Source organism: Rattus rattus, chromosome 2, assembly GCF_011064425.1.
Source record: "Rattus rattus isolate New Zealand chromosome 2, Rrattus_CSIRO_v1, whole genome shotgun sequence".
Classification (NCBI taxonomy): Eukaryota; Metazoa; Chordata; class Mammalia; order Rodentia; family Muridae; genus Rattus; species Rattus rattus.
The window spans coordinates 224,898,369-224,916,432 of NC_046155.1; the positions used below are offsets into that span (position 1 = coordinate 224,898,369).

At 40.0% G+C, this 18,064-nt stretch overlaps 1 protein-coding gene across 1 annotated transcript in view; it reads left to right on the plus strand.

The window, feature by feature from the left end:
- The window catches only part of Utrn (utrophin), a 593,945-nt gene that overhangs the window by 562,596 nt on the left and 13,285 nt on the right, over positions 1-18,064 (plus strand). The window contains 1 exon segment of the mRNA XM_032894978.1: positions 13,308-13,444. Coding sequence (XP_032750869.1) covers positions 13,308-13,444 — 137 coding nt within the window.

The following is an 18,064-nucleotide window of genomic DNA, read 5'->3' on the forward strand; positions in this document are numbered from 1 at the left end:
TGTAGCACTGGCTGTCCCAGAACTCATTTTATAGACCAAGCTGGCTTTGAACTCACAGCTCTACCTGCCTCTGCCTCCCTAGTGCTAGCATTAAAGGCGTGCACCACCACCACCTAGCTAGTAATGACACTTTTACCAATGAACTCTTTACTCAACTTTTTTTTTAATCCTTCAAGAATTTATGGTTGTAAATGTTGTGGTTTTTCTTTCCTTTTAAGTGCTTCCTGTGTTGAATTAAGAAAAATTCTATGTTATGTCAAATATATTTGGTTAGCATTTCAAATCTGTGTTTTTATTTTAAACTTAACCTTTTTGGAAGCATTTTAAGAACTCATACTGATTTACCTATGTCAAAAGTGAAACTATTTGCTGAAAACAACCCTGCTTCTCTTAAACTTTTAAAGAATGTTTTCTGAAAAAAGGAGTTATAGATTATCAAAAATGAAAAATAGAGAAATTAAAAAGCCATCCATGTATTTAGTATCTGGACAGAATACTTTCTAATATTTTAGCATGTTCTAATTTTATAAAAGGTATGTATGTACATATTTTTTACTTAATACTTTTAAAGACATTGTGTACAGCTCAGGATGTAACTCTGCATGGCTAATGCTCTTGAACTTACGGAGACCCGCCTGTGTCTGCGTTCTGAGTGCTAGGATTGAAGACGTGAACTACCTTGCTTGCTAATAATAGAATTTTTTTTCATCTGGAGTTTTTCATTTGACTTTGTAGAGAATAGCTGTATCCTTCCCCTCATTTTTCCTTAGATGTAGCTTCTCGGCACAAAGTATTAATTGAATGAACTGCTATAGCTGACCTGACCAGCTATCTTTTGAATTTGGGTTTTTAGTTTCCTTTAAGTGGCATTTAAAAGCACCACTGAGAAGGTAGCATTTTATATGCTATATAAATAATATTTCCTTTGAGCAAATGACCAGAAATGGGTGATCTAGGTCAATGAACATGAGAATCTTTGTGGCCAAAATACTTGATGCCGAGTCCTTTTCCAAATGAGGTCTCCACCACCATATGCTATTGTCACATCTGCAAATGTTTGCATTTTGCCGTAGCCCCCTAGCACTGGACACAGTTAATATGGTTCCTTTGCTCTAAGAGTATCCTCATTTTCTGTCAATAGCTATTCCTTAGTTTTCTTCCAAATTGTGCCAAAATTTATTTATGGAGTTGTATATTTTCTTTGGTTTAGAGAATTAAGTAACTTTTTGGATCATAAATCTATACAAAGGCAGCAGTACTTATAAAATATGCACATATAATTCCCCTATTCTCGGTGTCTTATTTTAAGTAAATAGAGACTCTTTCATGTGGAGAGGAAATTTCTAGAAAATGTTGCTGAATTATAATGGATGAAATAATCTTGATGCCGAACATTAACTAGGAAACTATTGCTCCCAAGGAAGCCGGGGAAGTATCATTTATTACAGTTATTAATTTATTTAACCCAACTAATACTGAATTCTTACTACGTGTCTCGAATGATTATCAAAGCTGGCCGCTAGTTGAAGTGGTATGTTCAGTTTCATCAGTAGAATCCACATGTAGATGGGAGGAGTATGTCTGTACACATAGTATAGTGCACAGAAACATCTGAGCGTGTTAGAAGGGGGTACTGGCTTGAGATAGAGAAGGACAGGGAGCGGGCTGTGCAGAAGGCAGGAGAAAAGTGACAAAGTGCAGCCAGTGTGATGCCAGAGGCCAGCTGTGTCTCTCCAGTTAGAGAAGTTAGGATAAATCTCCATAAAAATTGGGAGACATTGCCTTCTTGCTTCATAATCTCCTTTCAGAGAAATGGCTTCCTAAGTCCTCAAAAGTGAGATTCCTGAGTTATAAGAGATCACACATCCATCCATTTGAGGGCCACATCAAGGATTCAGACTCCTCAGTCCTTTGTGAAAAGGCCTCTTGGAATGGTAAGGGCTCATCTTCAGCTTCAGGTTAGAGCAGACAGTAAATTTTTTGACCGGCATAGTTTCTATAAGGTATCTACTTGTATTTACGCTGTTATGTGCAGCTGGTGGTCGTAAGAAGTTGGCAACCTTGAGCTATCAGAAATCAAGTAGTGGCTGTTCAAATCCTTTAAAAGAGGATGGGATGGGGTGGATGGAACAATTTGGACTGAGAACGTGTTATTTTTCTAGGACATAAATTCAATAGATTAGAAGGCTAGAAACCCTAACTTTAGTTAGATCAAGGAGAAAATCTGTCTCTAGAGTCGACTCTAACGGTTTGTCGGTTGTCTAAGAAAGACAAGATTCCTACTGCTCCTACCGCTGTCTGTATAGGAAAGAGGAATATGTGATATTGAGCAAGGAAAAAGAGAAATGAAATGATTAAGGGTACAGTGGTTAGATTTGAAAATCAGGATAAGGAAATGGAAGAAGTCATTTTAGATAAGAGAAATCAGGTCCAGTTTGAGAAGCTAACCTTTGGATCGAACCTGAAGGAAGAGAGATTCAGCAACCATGTACAGAATGGGGTAGAGTAACAGGGCACTGCAGAAGGAAGAAGCAGAAGTCCCAGAAAGCACTCTGATGGTGGGCAAGAGGCTGACAGGAAGGTGTCTTAGTCAGGGTTTCTATTCCTACACAAACATCATGACCAAGAAGCAAGTTGGGGAGGAAAGGGTTTATTCGATTTACTTCGATGTTGCTGTTCATCACCAAAGGAAGTCAGGACTGGAACTCAAGCAGGTCAGGAAGCAGGAGCTGATGCAGAGGCCATGGAGAGATGTTGCTTACTGGCTTGCTTCCCCTGGCTTGCTCAGCTTGCTCTCTTATGAACCCAAGACCACCAGCCCAGGGATGGCACCACGCACAATGGACTGGGTCCTCCCGCCTTGATCACTTGTTGAGAAAATGCCTTACAGCTGAGTCTCATGGAGGCATTTCCACAACTGAGGCTCCTTTTCTGTGATAACTCCAGCTTGTGTCAAGTTGACACACAAAACTAGCCAGTGTAGAAGGGATAGAACCAAAATGGAACCTGTCCTTCAAACAAGGTACAGTAGGAAGCGCTGGGTCCTAAACTGAAGTATCCAGAGAAAAATGAAAAGATAGGGTTCCCCTGTTCAAAAGTTATCATGAATTTCCAAATGGCAATGAAGGACCATTAAACCGAGCTGGGGATCTTCTGGGTATAGAAGCTCTTCCACTGGCTAGGCCTTCTGCCCAATGATGGGGACATTGCGAGAACAAAGGCCACTGATGAAATAGTGTCAGACTGTGTGATGTTCTTCAGATCCTTACAAGGGACTTGGATTAAGAAGAAGTATAATTTAATATTTACATGATAATAGCTAGCAATTTAGGGAGCTGATTCTAAAGATCTAGCATTAAATGGGAAAATCAAGCTAAGTGGAAGGTTAGAGGCATGATGTAGAATTACCGTTTTTATTCTCATTAAATACAATAATCTCTAATTAATTTCTAACATTTCTAAGCAGTTTGCAAGCAAGGCATGTTCAGTAATCACTGGTCAATGGAAGCCCGTTCGCGACCACTAATGCGTGTATGAGCTAAGTTCCAATGTTTTTCCCTAAATTCTTCAGGTCCTTCCTTTTTCTTTTGCCTTTCTACTGTCTTCTTTATAAACAAACTATATTTAGGGTCCATCCATCTTTACCTTAACATCTGCCTTAAAAAGAGAGCTTAACGGTGCTTAGGGCTCTTCCCCCCCCCCCCGTAAAGTGGTAGTGAATTATATCTGGGCATTAAATGTTCGTGACCTTTCCACAAGCACCATGTTATTTGCAGTTCTCACAACCCATCTTCATTTCTGGTTAGAGAAAATGGTCCATTCATATCACTGACTCCTCTCCCTCTCCTTCAAGGTCACATCTTACTATTTTCTCAGTGCGTTTATTGCTGAAAAAGTATAGTTTGTCAGCCTCCTTTTAAGCCCTCCTAACTCCCCAAATGTTTCGCCAACCCATCAGCTTATTACTTGTCACATTGTTTGTGTTTAGACGTACGAAGACTAATGGGGTATGAATTAGCTTTCATGATACATGAAGATATGTTATGATACTACTAATAAAATATTTACATGAGGAAATGGAGTGGAATTTTTCCGTTTCTAGGAAATTATTTTTAACTCTTACTACCCGTTACTATTCTATAATCCAAATTCGTACCTTAATAATTCATTTAGCTAAACAGAAGTTTATGATCAAGTGATAGCGGGACTTAAATTATAGTTAGTGTGTGTCCCCTTTCTCTCTCTGTTGCATCTCATCTTTTCCCCCCAAATAGCTCAACTGATACTTGTAGAAGACTTCTCATAGCCTTCTCTAGGTATTGGACGTCTGGTAAGGCGAGTACGTTATTGTAGATGCATGCAGTAAGCATTAGCCAGAGAGCAGAGAAAAGAGGCAGAGACAGTGTCCCACAGTCCCTTAAAGATCACTGTGCCAGTGTCTTGGCTGCCAAACTGGCCTCACCTTCAAAAAGCTTCTGCCAAGTTCTGTAAGGACATACTGGAGATTGCCTGTAATATGTGGACTTTCAGGGAACACACAGCAACCGAGTTTAATCTTATATGCTGCTGTAACATTACATATAGGTGATGTGTAATAAGCAGACTCTTACTTGGCTAATGTTTCTAAAATTAAAGAAATCTAAGCTGGAAGGGACCTCATGGGGCCAGGGCTCTCTTGCATCATTTCATGGTAGGAAATGAAAGTACAAGATAATTCATGTGTGAAAAAGAGGAGAGGGATCCAAAGGCATTCTGGGCAAGAATCTTCGCTGCTAAAAAGTAGCCATGTGATTGAATCCATCCATACCATTATCTATGATGTAATCCACCCTTAAGGATCCCACCTTTAAACACTATTGCCTTCAGATAAAATTTCCAGCATATTTAAATAATAAAATATTTACCTCCATAATGAAAACTCAGTCTCCCTTAAATACATTGCTGCTATAAATAAACAAAATTCAATTTGAATTACAAAAAATAATTCATGTTATTTAGAGAATGCAACAGTCTTCTTTTTTTAAAAAATTACAATTTCATTGATACAACATTTTTTGCTTGGCTGGGTTTTGATTTTGGAATTGGCATTATTGGGAGCCAGTCACAGGTTCCCCCACATGCTAGGAAACCCCTTTTCCTCTGAGCTCCATCCCAGATTTTTTTAAAGGCGTTTTTATTTTGAAATAGGGTTTCAAAATTGCTCACATTGGTCTTGAACTTGCTGTCTTCCAGCCTCAGCCTTCTGAGTGGCTAGAACCACAGAACGACCCTACCAGACCCAGCATAGCTCTTAACTATAGCTACAATGCTGTCTGCAGAGCTCAGGGACTCACCAACAGTTTGGGTGACTTTCGATCTCTAAACCTCTCTCCAGATTTGGGAACCATCATTCTACCCTCTCCACTATCAGCTTGACTCCTCATTTCTTTTTTAGATTCTTTGCATAAATGGGTTCATGCAATATTTGTCTTTGTATATCTGAGTCACTTCACTCATTGAATCCTTAGCATTGAACTAAATAGACTTCCCCGTTTTCCTGGGTCTGCATTTCCTCATGAAAGCCTAAGAGTTCAGAGAAAGTTGGCATTAAATAAACGTGTATGTGTAATCTCTCTTCAGCTGTGATCTTAAAATAGGAAGAAAAGAGGTTTCTTTTCCTTCCGTTCCAGTGTTCCCCTCAGCCTCACCATCTATAACCCATGCACCATTGAAGCCTTTCTTAAGATACAATATCACACAGACACAGCCTGTCATTTTCTAAAATGGCCTCTTACTAAAACCCTCTACATCCCATTCTGGTTAAATGTCTGGATGTAGCTACACCTTAGGCCTTGCTAGAACTCAAAACATTTTTCATTCTAAAAGAAATAACTTGGAAAATAAAACTTTGTTAACCGAACTCTTTGAAGCCTTCCTGCCCCCTCTTCCCCCCAGGGGGGTGGCGGATACAAATGAAGTTTTCTTCACCCCGATTCTGTCATCTCTATCCCTTTCATCTGCATTAGGGTTTCTTCTGCGTGAGGGAAGCCCCAGAACGACTTACAGCTTTGGCCTTAACTGCTGTCATTGTCTAAAGCTCCTGAGCAGTGGCCGAACTGTAGATAACAACTCTTCGGTAATTAACCTCAGCTCTGCTCTTGTGCCAAGGTAGCACTTACTTATCTCTTGGTGACTCGAACTGACCCTGGCAGAGATAAGCCCTTCCTGTTCTCCTCAGCATATAACCCTATTCAGTGCTCACTCCTAGTTAGAAATTGCACACACTTGTAAACCATGTGCACTTACTAGGCTGAAATTTAAAGATATACTATTATTGGTTCAGCCATCATAGAAAGTAGTCTGAAGTCCTTTAAAGAAGGTAAAAGATCACTGCAAAGTGATCTAGAGAGCCTACTGCTACACGCACACCCAAAGACAGTAACATCAAGGTCTCAGAGGTACCACTTCCTGTGCTGTCGATGTTCACGGTAGTAGCATGTGTAGAGCCAAGATGGGGAACCAGGTTTCTTTGAGGGAGAAGATCAGAGAATAACCTTCCTGCTTCTGTTGGTTTTTCTCTAACGCCTTGTTTGAGGGAACATGTACTGAGCTCCATTGAGTAGAAACTCCCTTTTCTGTTGTCGTCAGCACTAAAACTCACTTATGGAAAGAGATATGAACATGCTATAGGGGGATCTGTGGGAGCAAGTCGAGTGCACAGTGGTTAAGCAGGGAGAGTAGACAGACAGAGGCGGTGTGTGTGCTGAGAGACAGTGGCCTCTCTACGTTAGTGAAGGGGAAAAACCCAGAGAGTATGTATTGCTACATACAGATTTCAGAAGACAAAGGGCTGGCTAGGGTGTTTGGGAGATGCTTCAGCTTTGTCCAGATTCTCACCTTGGGCTTGAGTCACAGTTGATCTTGATCAGTTGAAGGTCATTGAACAGAACTAGTTTGTACTGGTGGTTACACTGGTATTCACTAGGAAGAACTGAGGTGGGAGACAGGGGGTTGGGTCCTTTGTGAAAAACGACTTACTAAATTATTGTCACGTAGAACAGATTGGTAGTGTAGTGTTGAAGCAAGTTCATGGTTGTGTCTTCATTACTTAGAAAGTACCTTGTTTAATCAAGCCTGTGCGTCTAAGATCATACGCTTAGTACAATGTGTTATTTCTCAAAACAGAAACAATAAACACTCATACCTAGCTGTGACTTTCTGAATGGTATCAACCCAACACAGTAAGCTCAGATAATCCTTTTTGCAGAATTGACAATACAGCTAAGGTTTCCAAATACCTACATTGTGTGTGTGTGTTGTTTGTGTATGTAAAAAGTCCAGTGATGGCAAACACATCAGTAGCTTCATCATCAGGTTCTGTAGTCAACCTAGCAAAGTATGGAGACTTCCAGAGTTCTGTATTAAAAAGTAAATGTTATTTTTTTTAAAACAGCTCTCAGCATATTTGATATGCAAAATACACTGTGAAAGACAAGAGGTCTGGACAGGTTTAAAAAAATTTACCAAGAACAGTAGCAGAAAGAATTTATTGAAATGTATAATAGTACAGGGGCTACAGATAAGTCCTTGTAGAGTACAGAGCAGCTGGGGAGGCCATACTTGATTTTGTCTCATGGGCTAGTTTACAGCATAAGCAGTCTTCCTTCCTTACGGCTGGACGTTTAGGTAGAGGATGTGGTGATCTATTACGATTGGGCTCCAGATACTTACCTCACTGCAGTCAGGTTCCGAGCCACCGTGGTCCGGTGGCTAAAGTATAGGAATTTTTCTTTGATTTTTGGCCTTTGCTATATAATATGCTCATTGCCGTGAATTTATAGGTAGATAATTATCTGTGGTTTTAAAACCAATAGAATCAAAATATTATATTAAAAATGTATTTCTAATTAAGTTAAATTGTGCCTTTTTGAACTGTATTGGCAAAGGTAAAAAGAAAATCAAATAAAAAGAGGAAAAAGGGGACCCACTGGCAGCAGTGGCCTTGTCTCCTCCCTTCTGCCAGCATCCTTGCGTTGGGAAGGCTGTATCGACTGTGGGAGAGCGCTGACTCTGTCCTGGTGCAGGCTGCACGGTTTGTGTTGGCAGGCCTGCTTCTTCAGATGGACTTTGGGATATCGGCCAATATGCTAAAAAGGCAGCCTCTTTGCTGTTTTCCTGACTTCAGGATCCCAAAGTGGTGTTTTTCAGCTCTTATCTCCCTGACGTCGCTTTCCCAGCAAGCCCGGTACATTTAGATGAGCCATTAGCTCTTTAGATGAGACTGCGGCAAGCTCTGCTTTACATCCGTGGCTCATTACCATTCTTGTTCGTGGTGATTCTGTCAATGTTACTTAATTTTTAGCTTTCTCGGGCTTTTTCCCCCCATTAAGATTCAGTCGGCTCTGAGTTTCTCTTACTGATTCAACCAAGCTATAGAATTTAGGCATGTCTTAATTTCACCTTGTTGAAATCGGTGAAGACCCCAGGGTTAGTTTTTTGTCATTAAAAAAGAAAAATTCCCGTGAGTGTCTCCAAGCCTTACCATATTGAAATGGTCTGTTTAGAAGTGTGCATGCGTCCCTCAGCTCTGCCCTCAAACCGTAAACCCTGCTAATGAGTGCTTTAATAATCCCAGCGTATGTACATGGTCCACATAGCAACACTTCCTTATTTGCCTCGTGTGTGTATCACGTGACTCTGCATTTTCATATTACCTTGACTTACGTCATTGCACTTCTGTACAACTTATTAATATTTGAATTTAGCCATTGAGAATCTAATGTTGGGCATGTTTGTTATGGTCATAGATAATACTGTTACCTGAGTTACGGCTAAAATTACTGGGAGGTAAAAAAACTGGATGTAGGTTTGCTTGTTTTCAGCTCTTTTTGTTATTCAGCTTAGTTAATCTGGAATTAGCAGTTGGGTTTTGTCCCTGGGGTTTTTGGCATCACTGTGAACAGTTTCTCCATGGTTCCTTCTGGCTCTCTGGCATTAGGAGTTGGTGGTTCTTCAACTGAAGTAGAGGAATAATTTATTCAAGGAGTCACTTGCCAATAAATTACATGGACGTTAGCATTTCTGAATTCTAGACTCTTCTGCACCTTGGCCTTGATTTTTTTTTGTTTGTGAGTCATATTAATGAGAAGGAAATGACTCTCAGTCATCCATCAATGCATTTGACTGTGCAGGGAGTCAATAGTTAAGCTAAGGAAATGCAGTTTAAAACATGAAACAGGAACATAGGGATTCATGGGCGCGCATTAATATATAGATATTCAATGGAAGCCAAAGATAATCTCAGAGTCTACTTCACCTGAAGTGACTAGTTTTGGTCTCAATTAAGGAGTCATTGGAGAGAATTTTAAAATACTCTTGATGGGGGCTAGAGTGATGATTTAGTGGTTAAGAGCACTGGCTGGTCTTATAGAGGACTTAAATTTGATTCCTAGCTTTCACATGGCTGTTAACTGTCTGTAACTTCAGTCCTAGGGGATATTACCTCCTCCTCTACCCTATACAGGCACTTCATACGTGTGGCACACAGACATACATGCAAAACATACCACCATATATACATATATACTACAGTTGGTAAAAACATGGCCTGGGAATGTCGTTACTTGGATTCAATACCTTAGGAGTTTGGTAGAGGCTTATATGATTAGATTGGTTCTGTGGTAGACTTTGTAATTGGGCATATCTTTCAATATTGTATTCATTCATTCATTGATTCATTCATTCACAATGATGGAAAGTCAGTGGAGAGCTAGCTGTTCCCATTACTTAAATAAGCTTTGATCCTGTCGCTGCTACTTTATTCCAGGAGAATGGGGTGTTTCTTGAGTATTCCCATGCCCTATATTTTCACAATGGCATGCTATCATTAGCTTTGAAAGAAAAAGAAAAAAATGGAGGGCAACTATGTTTTACATGTGAGTTCTTACAGGTATCAGTCTAAAGGGACTTAGAGGGAGATAGTGGCTTGTGGCTTCAGGCTACCTCGTTTTCTTTGTGTTTGCTGTTTCCTCTTCTTTGTTGGTTACCTAAAAGTTAACATGGCAGTTAGTTAGCAAAAAAAACCCCAGAAATCCACAGAGCCAATATTTACAATAAAATCCTGGACCAAGAAAGCCCTCGAATAAAACTGGATGGTGACAGGCCAACACTAGCCACAGAACCTACAAGATTATCACCATGTTGGGAAAAGAGAAGGAAACAAAAGTGTTTGGGAGCTGTAGATCCTCCAAAGACATCACATAGTCTGTAGGAAACATGGCGGGCTGCCGTTGAGCAGAATTCAACCATTGAGGTGCTTCTCCTGTCCCAACTACGATGGGATAGTTTTGTTTTATCTTTCAATATTTTATATTTTTATATTTTAATATTATCTTTTAGAAGACTGCTCCTTTCTAATGAGAGACAAAAAGGGAGTGGATCTGGATAGGAGGGGAGGAGGGAAGGAACTGGGAGGAGTAGAGGGAGGGGAAACTGTAATCAGGATATTATGAGAGAAAAGAAGCTATTTTCAACAAAATGAAAGAAAAAAAAAAAGGACCTAATGTTCCAAGAAGTACATGTGGCATTTAACAGTTTGACTCATTGTGCGGTAATTTCCAGTAAGTTCTTTTCCATTCCATTCTTCCTGCCGTAATAGCAACAGCTGTCTGCTTTTAAACAACAAAGCGCCGCACCTAATGTGCAGTGAGAGTTGAGTTTGATGGCAGCGATGGCTTCCATTATCCTAGGTGGTGGGCTTCTCTTTGCCAAAGCGTTGCATTAGCACTTTAAAACACAGAGCTGCTAGAAACTGCCATTCGGTGGCTAATTAGACCAAGTCTACGTCAACGCTTTACCATTTCCAGTGCAAAATATTAGGCTTAATTCATTTCCTTGGCTCTATTCCAACTGCAGAATTACGTTCTGTTACACCGAAGGTCATCTCCCATGGCCATGAGAAGTCAGTTTTCATATCTCCTTTGGTGTTGCGATGAAGTTTATGGAGCCAGTGAAATAACAACCTTGGATTACAACTTTGGATGGCACATATATTCCCTGAACATAAAAATTACTGAAGAAATTAAAACACGCTGTTTCCGTGTGGATGTGCACTATATTATAATATACGTTCACTGTTAGAAACAATCTAGCGTCACTACATGCCTTAACTGTCGGGGAAGTGAGCAGGGGTTGTTGGTTTTTTGGTAATGGTAATAATATGAATATGTAACTGGATCTTCAAGACTAGAGTTTCTGTCTGTGAAGAATAGAGAAGTGGTGTTTCTTTATTGCTTGATTAGATTGGCTCTGGACTTCAGATTCTGGATATAGTTGATAAAAAGTATGTAATGTGGAATTGGACTTGTACCTTTGAGTGGTTTCTCTCTTTTTATTTAAATATGAGTTTACATAGGTACCCAGAATAGATAAGCCAGAACAGCATAGATGCCACAGAAGACATGCTATGTGAAGGTCTGTCTATGAAACACCCAGAATAAACAATCTCACAGAGATAGAAGCTATATTAATACCTGTCAGAGCCTGGGCATGGGTAGTAGTCTTAGAGTGTCTTTGAAGAGTGACGGAGTCATTCTGGATGGAAGTAGATAGTGTTGTGGTTGTTTAAGGAGGAATGACTCATAACTAGTGTATACTGGACAATGCTGGGGAGTTGAGGGTGGAGCTTGGAACCTGGTTGCTTGGCCTTTCTCTCACTCCCTCAGCTCAGGGTTATAAGTTGAAGTCCTCTGGACTCAGAGATGAACGCTTGCCCATAGCCAAACAAGTTGAAGCACATTCCTCAATTGGTATTTCTTTGTATATTAACTGCCTGTGCTAAGAGCAGGCACAGGAGCAGAGGGATCACAAATGCCTATCTAGTACCAAGGACAGAAACACTTCAGTTTGTAAACAAGTCTCTACGATGCTGGGTCACTTGCCACTAAAGAAAAGGTCGAAAGTGGGACCAGTTAGCACATGCATTCACACACTTATTGTTCTGTTTGTGTTATGTAGATAACTTCTCTGTCTCTTTATAAAGAGGGGAATATACTCCACTCACTGGTAAGTTTGGAAGCCAACTAGTTCATGTACAATCTGAGTAGCAATTCAGCTCTTGACTAATAATAGGAATATGTAACTGGATCTTCAGGACGAGAGCTTCTGTCTGTGTTCAATATGAACACTAGAATTGCTGGTAGTATAAAACTAGGCTTAGAGGATAGTTTATGGGATAAGATAAGAGAGTTAGCTTCGAGAATTCTAAGCATATCTTACTTGTAAATGGTTATCATCTTGCCAGGTATGATGATAGCACATGAAACTTAGTCTAAGCACTTAAGAGGCAGCCTGGTCTACTGAGCAAGTTAGCATTTACGGGGAAATCTAATGAGACCGTCTCAACAAAACAGAGAAACAAACAGCAAAATAAAACACCAGTCACTTTGAAATCCTTAAGGAAATTGCAACACTGTATATCATATTACATTTTAATCAGGGTATAACAATAGTTTATCTACTTGGTGGATAAAGGCTAGAGAAACTTAGACTCTTTCCCTAACAGAATCCGGGGTGGCTCTTTGCTTTCTTTCCCTCCCCGGCTCTCTCTTTTGTCTTTTTTTTTTCCCCAGAAAGAATTTCATGTAGCCCAGGCTAGCCTGGTATGCCTATTCCACTCACTTCTATCTTCCTAGTCCTGGGATTTATGGACATGTGCCATCATTCCTGGTTAGAAGGGTTTGTTCACTTGATTGCTTTGTTTTCTCGCTCAACTCTTTTGAAAATTTCGTAGGGCATCCCCAGGTAGCCCAGGCTACCCTTGAGCTCATTCTAGTATGTGCTGAGATTATGGGCATGCACCTTTCATGTCCCCTGCCACTGCCCTTTCCTTATTATTGATTAAAATCTCTCCCAACTAGAATGTGTGGTAGCTTGTGGGGAGCTAGCATGGGCTAAGCACTGACCTCAGCTTCTTAAACCCACCTAAAAGCATGTCATCTGGAAGGCCATCACTATGTAGTAGGAAATCAGTTTACTCAGAAATCTACAAGTAAGCTTTCTAAAACATTAGTTTTGGGATCAAGTTTTGAAATATAGAATAAATAAGCTATTTAATGGTTTACTTTTAATATGTTTTTTTTTTAAATTATGGAATCTCTGAATGTTTTTCATAGAGTCTCAATTACCCTTTATTTTCATGATACAGTGCTTTTCAAAGGTGAATAAAGTGAACAAAATCGTTGGCATTTTAATGACCTTCAATCTACATCTGCTCAGCTTTTGTTGTGTTATAGCCTTTTAACCAGAACTGTGAATTTTTCAACCTATAGACAACATCTGGGGAAGACGTGCGAGATTTCACAAAAGTACTGAAGAACAAGTTCAGGTCCAAGAAGTATTTTGCCAAACATCCCCGGCTTGGCTACCTGCCTGTCCAGACCGTGCTCGAAGGAGACAACTTAGAGACGTGAGTTCCATGATAGCATTTAGTCTGTGACCACTTGAGTCTCATCATTGCTTTTAATGCTAACAACATGCTAAGAGATTTGTGTTCCGGCGGAATATTTTATTGTGAAACAAGTCTCCATCAACAGTTGGGGGGGGGGTTGTTTGTTTATTGTTTCTGAATGTGCATTTCTTTTCTTGATCTCTCTCTCTCCCTCTCACTGTGTGTGTGTGTGTGTGTGTGTGTGTGTGTGTGTGTGTGTGTGTGTGTGTGTGTTTAGAAATATCTCAGTCAAATTGTGGTATTACTTGTCCCTTCATTCTTTCATTTATTCTCTTCTTTCTTCCCTTTTATAGGTTTTCTTGTTATAATACCTTTCATTATTTTGTTTTGTTTTGTGGTACTGGATTGAACCCTGAGTCTTACGTGTGCTGGACAAGAACGTTTGAGTGGTAGCCTCAGCCCCACATTGCATCTTTTTAATATAAAATATCAATAATACTGCATCTTATACTTCCAACCCAAATCTTTTGTCTTTTCTTTTGTTTTTTGTTTGTTTGTTTGTTTGTTTGTTTGTTTCTGGAGCTGAGGACCGAACCCAGGACCTTGTACTTGCTACCAATCCCTGCTTTTGTCCTCAAAGGTTATTTATTAATTATTCTTGTTGTACTATCCAATGCACACAGTTTGACTTGCTGAAGACCTGATAAAGTTTTACTTCTGTTCAAAACACATCTACTTAACCTTTACTGTAGCTCATTGTGGTGTATAGTATTGTAGATGAACTATCACGTCATGCTGGGATCTAAGAAGGAATACAGTAGACTTGTACTGAGCAGTGTTGCCCTGTGCTCCTTTCATGAGTCATCACCATTTTGCATCCCAAATATCTCCTTCCTTCACATGAGCTGTAAATAGATATTTCATATTCTTCTTTAAAAGATTTTAATGCTTTGTCTTTAAATGTCAAAATGAGCATGACATTTGATTTGTGTGCATGCACTTGAATTCATATGTGTGTGTGGAGACCAGAGATTGACATCAGTCGTCTTCTTCAATTGCTAGACAATTCTTCAATTGCTGTCAACTTATTGTTTAAGACAGGGTCACTCACTGGAGCTTGTGGACTGAGTGAGTCTGGCTGGCCAGCAAGTCCCAGGGATTCTCCAGTCTCTGCCTCCCGAGTACTGGGATTCTCCGTGACCAGATATTGTAGGGGTGAGGGGGTTGAATTCATGGCCAAGTAAAAATTAACAGAAAACCATGCAAAATAATTTCATTCTCTGCTTTTGAGATACTACGCTGAAAATGCCTCGCCCCACATAACATAAATTTCCCACCATTTTCCAAGAGGGATACAAGAGGAAGAAAGGAATGGGCATCTGATTAAATTGGATGCCACAAAAATCCCTTTTGAACAAGATTTATGAGCTACTAGATAGTGCGGGTGGGCGTTCTTCAAATCCTACACAGAACCCTGTGGATTCTCTGTAGTTCATTTTTCTGCTGAGCCCTCTTCTGCTACAAGGTCACTTAATCATCCAGTAGAACAATTTATGTGAGTGGGTAGCTTTTTTTTTAAGAAAAAAATGTTTGATTTCATTTATTCTCCTACTTGTGGGAGGAGAACATCAGAGAAAAACCATTGAAGTAGGGAAGGTGTTGAAGTTATTTATTGAGCTGGTTAGAGCTTCCCTTGACTTCATTCTCTTTCACCTTTGCCAACGTCGCACTTTAATTTCTGAGCAGTGATTAGCCATGCAGGCATGCATGAAGGGACTCTATGGGAAGAAACGCTTATTACTAAATGCGGGTAAACGTGTCCATGCTAAGGCTCGTTCAGTTAATTTAATAGATCTGTATGCAAGAATTTTCAAAATGAGTAAAATTAAGGATACAGTATTCATAATGAAGTTGAAGAAAAGAGCTAAAATAAAATTGTGGCAGGAATAATTTGAGAGTTCTGAGAGATTATTATTGGCTTTAGAATTAGGTTAGTTTCCCTAAAGATTAAAACAACAACAAGAAGCAACCGAATCTTGTATTGGGTAATATATCCACAGCGAACTGTATCAGTCTTTGAAGCTCTTTCTGTAGCAAGAATTCACGCAGAGCAGGTACAGTTGTGGCGATTAATGTTCAAGGCTGGGAGAGACAGATAGCGGTGCTGAGACAAGGCTGCCTGGTACTGAGACAAGGCTGCCTCGATCATGTGCTAAAGACTGAGAATGATCAGAGGTGGAGGACAAGACTTACTGGCCAAATGAATTATTTTCAAAAGCCTGAATTAAAGTTCTAACATGAAACACGTATCTAAACCAAAGAACGAGAGAGGCAAAAGCCAGATAATAAAGGGCCTTGTTATCTACGCCCACATTTTCAGAGTTTATCTTGAGAGCAGTGAGAGTTCACAGGTAACCTTAACAAGGAAAGAGTGGTGGATAGTTCAGGAAAGATGTTGACATGAGATAACCCTACAGAAAACAAACTTTATTAGGAATGATGGGGCTTCTCTAACCCAGGGACCATGGTCAGTTATAGACAGTGTTATAGGGAGTGTTAGCTATAGACAGTGTTATAAGTAGGGTTAGTCATAGGCAGTGATATAGGTAGTATTGGTTATAGACAGTGTGATAGGTAGTGTTAGCTATAGAGTGTTATAGGAAGTGTTAGTTATAGACAGTGTTATAGGAAGTGTTAGCTATGGACAGTGTTATAGGTAGGGTTAGTCATAGGCAGTGATATAGGTAATATTGGTTATAGACAGTGTTATAGGAAGTGTTAGTTATACACAGTGTTATAGGTAGTGTTAGCTATAGACAGTGTTATAGGAAGTGTTAGCTATACACAGTATGGTGAAGACAGAAAGTACACAATCAAGAGAGTTAGGGAAGTTGGGGAGCTCAGCTGTCGCTCCACATGACAAAGATAAGAAAGTATGTTTGTTTATGCCTTCACATTATATTTTATCTTATAAGAACCTACCAGATTAACACGGACTTGTTAATTCACTGTCTTCAGTGGACAGGCTAGGGTAGGGGATGGCGAGGCTGGGAGTAAGCATAGTCAGGTTTTCAAGCACCAGGCTATGCTCTAACAGGTAGAGCCAGGTACCAGCTTTGGGGCAAAGGGGTTAAAGAAGCAACTAGAAATATGAGACTGCTAGAAGTTTGCATCCTTAAAAGGCTCACCAAGTTCTCTGAAGTTTATGTTGGAATTCATAGACTTACATTTCTATTGCAGAGGCTGAGTTTTCTCATAGCATATGAAATTAGTCAAAACACCCCGCCGAGCTGCTACACTGAAAAACAGCAAGCAGCTCCATTATGAAGTCAGTGGTAAAGCAGAGGTTGGCGCTGCCTTTATTTTTTCATTATTTACTTATCTACATTCGGGTGCTGGCGATGGCACTCGGCCCCTCGTCTACACCAGACTAGCAGTCTGACAAGTAAGCCCAACCCTCCTTACTACAGGTTCGAGGTACGAAGCGTTTGCTGCCGTTCTTCCTTTCTACTCAGTGTGATCATGAATCACAATTTCTCCCTGCAGTCCAAAGTCCTCTGAAGGCAGAGAAACCTACAATTTGATTTCGTATCTGTTTCCTTTATTTGATATTTTCCATGAAAAAATGTTTTTCTTTCCATCCAACTTTCCGCCTGTTCCATTCTTAGTTCACAGGTTTTCGTGCCAACAATTAACTTTCCTACAAATCGCTCAAGCCAATCTACAAAGCTTTGCCAAGGTTTCTTAAGATAAAAAGAAAAACAACAACACTTTCTCTTCTGCTGCAAGCTTATATCGAACGTTGTCCTACACTTGAATTTCAGAGATAATTTCTTAAGCAGTTACTGTTTTAGGAAGTGTGGTGCAGGTTGCAGAGCTGTCCGTCTCTTGACATTTGCTGCCCCTGTTTCAGGAATAAGGAGAAGTAGCGATATACTGACGGCGAGGAATAATACTGTGTCTCCACTCTTCCTGCTCCTCCTTTACGTGCACACAATTAGCTCTATTTACAGAACATGTTTTTCGGCAGACACAGACAATGAACGCCCATTTTTAAAAGTAAGTCTAAAGAACTTCAGCGTCCCACTCTATAAGATGACCTTCCACTCTTCAACGTCTGCTGTGCGCACATCATCTTGTGCTTCCCAGTAGGAGATAATGAGGTCTTTAACTATGTCTCAAGTCCGCACATGTAACAGCAAAGGAAATCTAAAAGGATTTTGCTTGATCAGCATTAGCTTTTGATTAGCATTAGACTTTACATAATTAAACAGAGTACTAATTTTCCTTGTGCTTTTAAATTTCTACATTCATCAGGTAATTCGTCATCACCTTCTCTCAAAAGTTAAGAGTTCAAACTATTATTTCATTGGGATGAATTGTTTCAACGGCATTTCATGGAAATTCGGAGTTTCTGGGGAATCTGAGAGTCTAGGGCTGGCTGCTCCTACACTGTAGGTGGAATAATTCAGCCTCAGACACAAGCCCCTGATTCAAGCAGAACTGGTTGGCCCATCTAGTTTCCTAGAGAGAACTTCTAGTTAATAACATCATGCTAGATGGAAGTCTGTCCTGTCCTAGAGAACTCACCCTCAATATGCTGTTCGTTGACTCTTTGAGTAGGGCATAGGTAGGCAG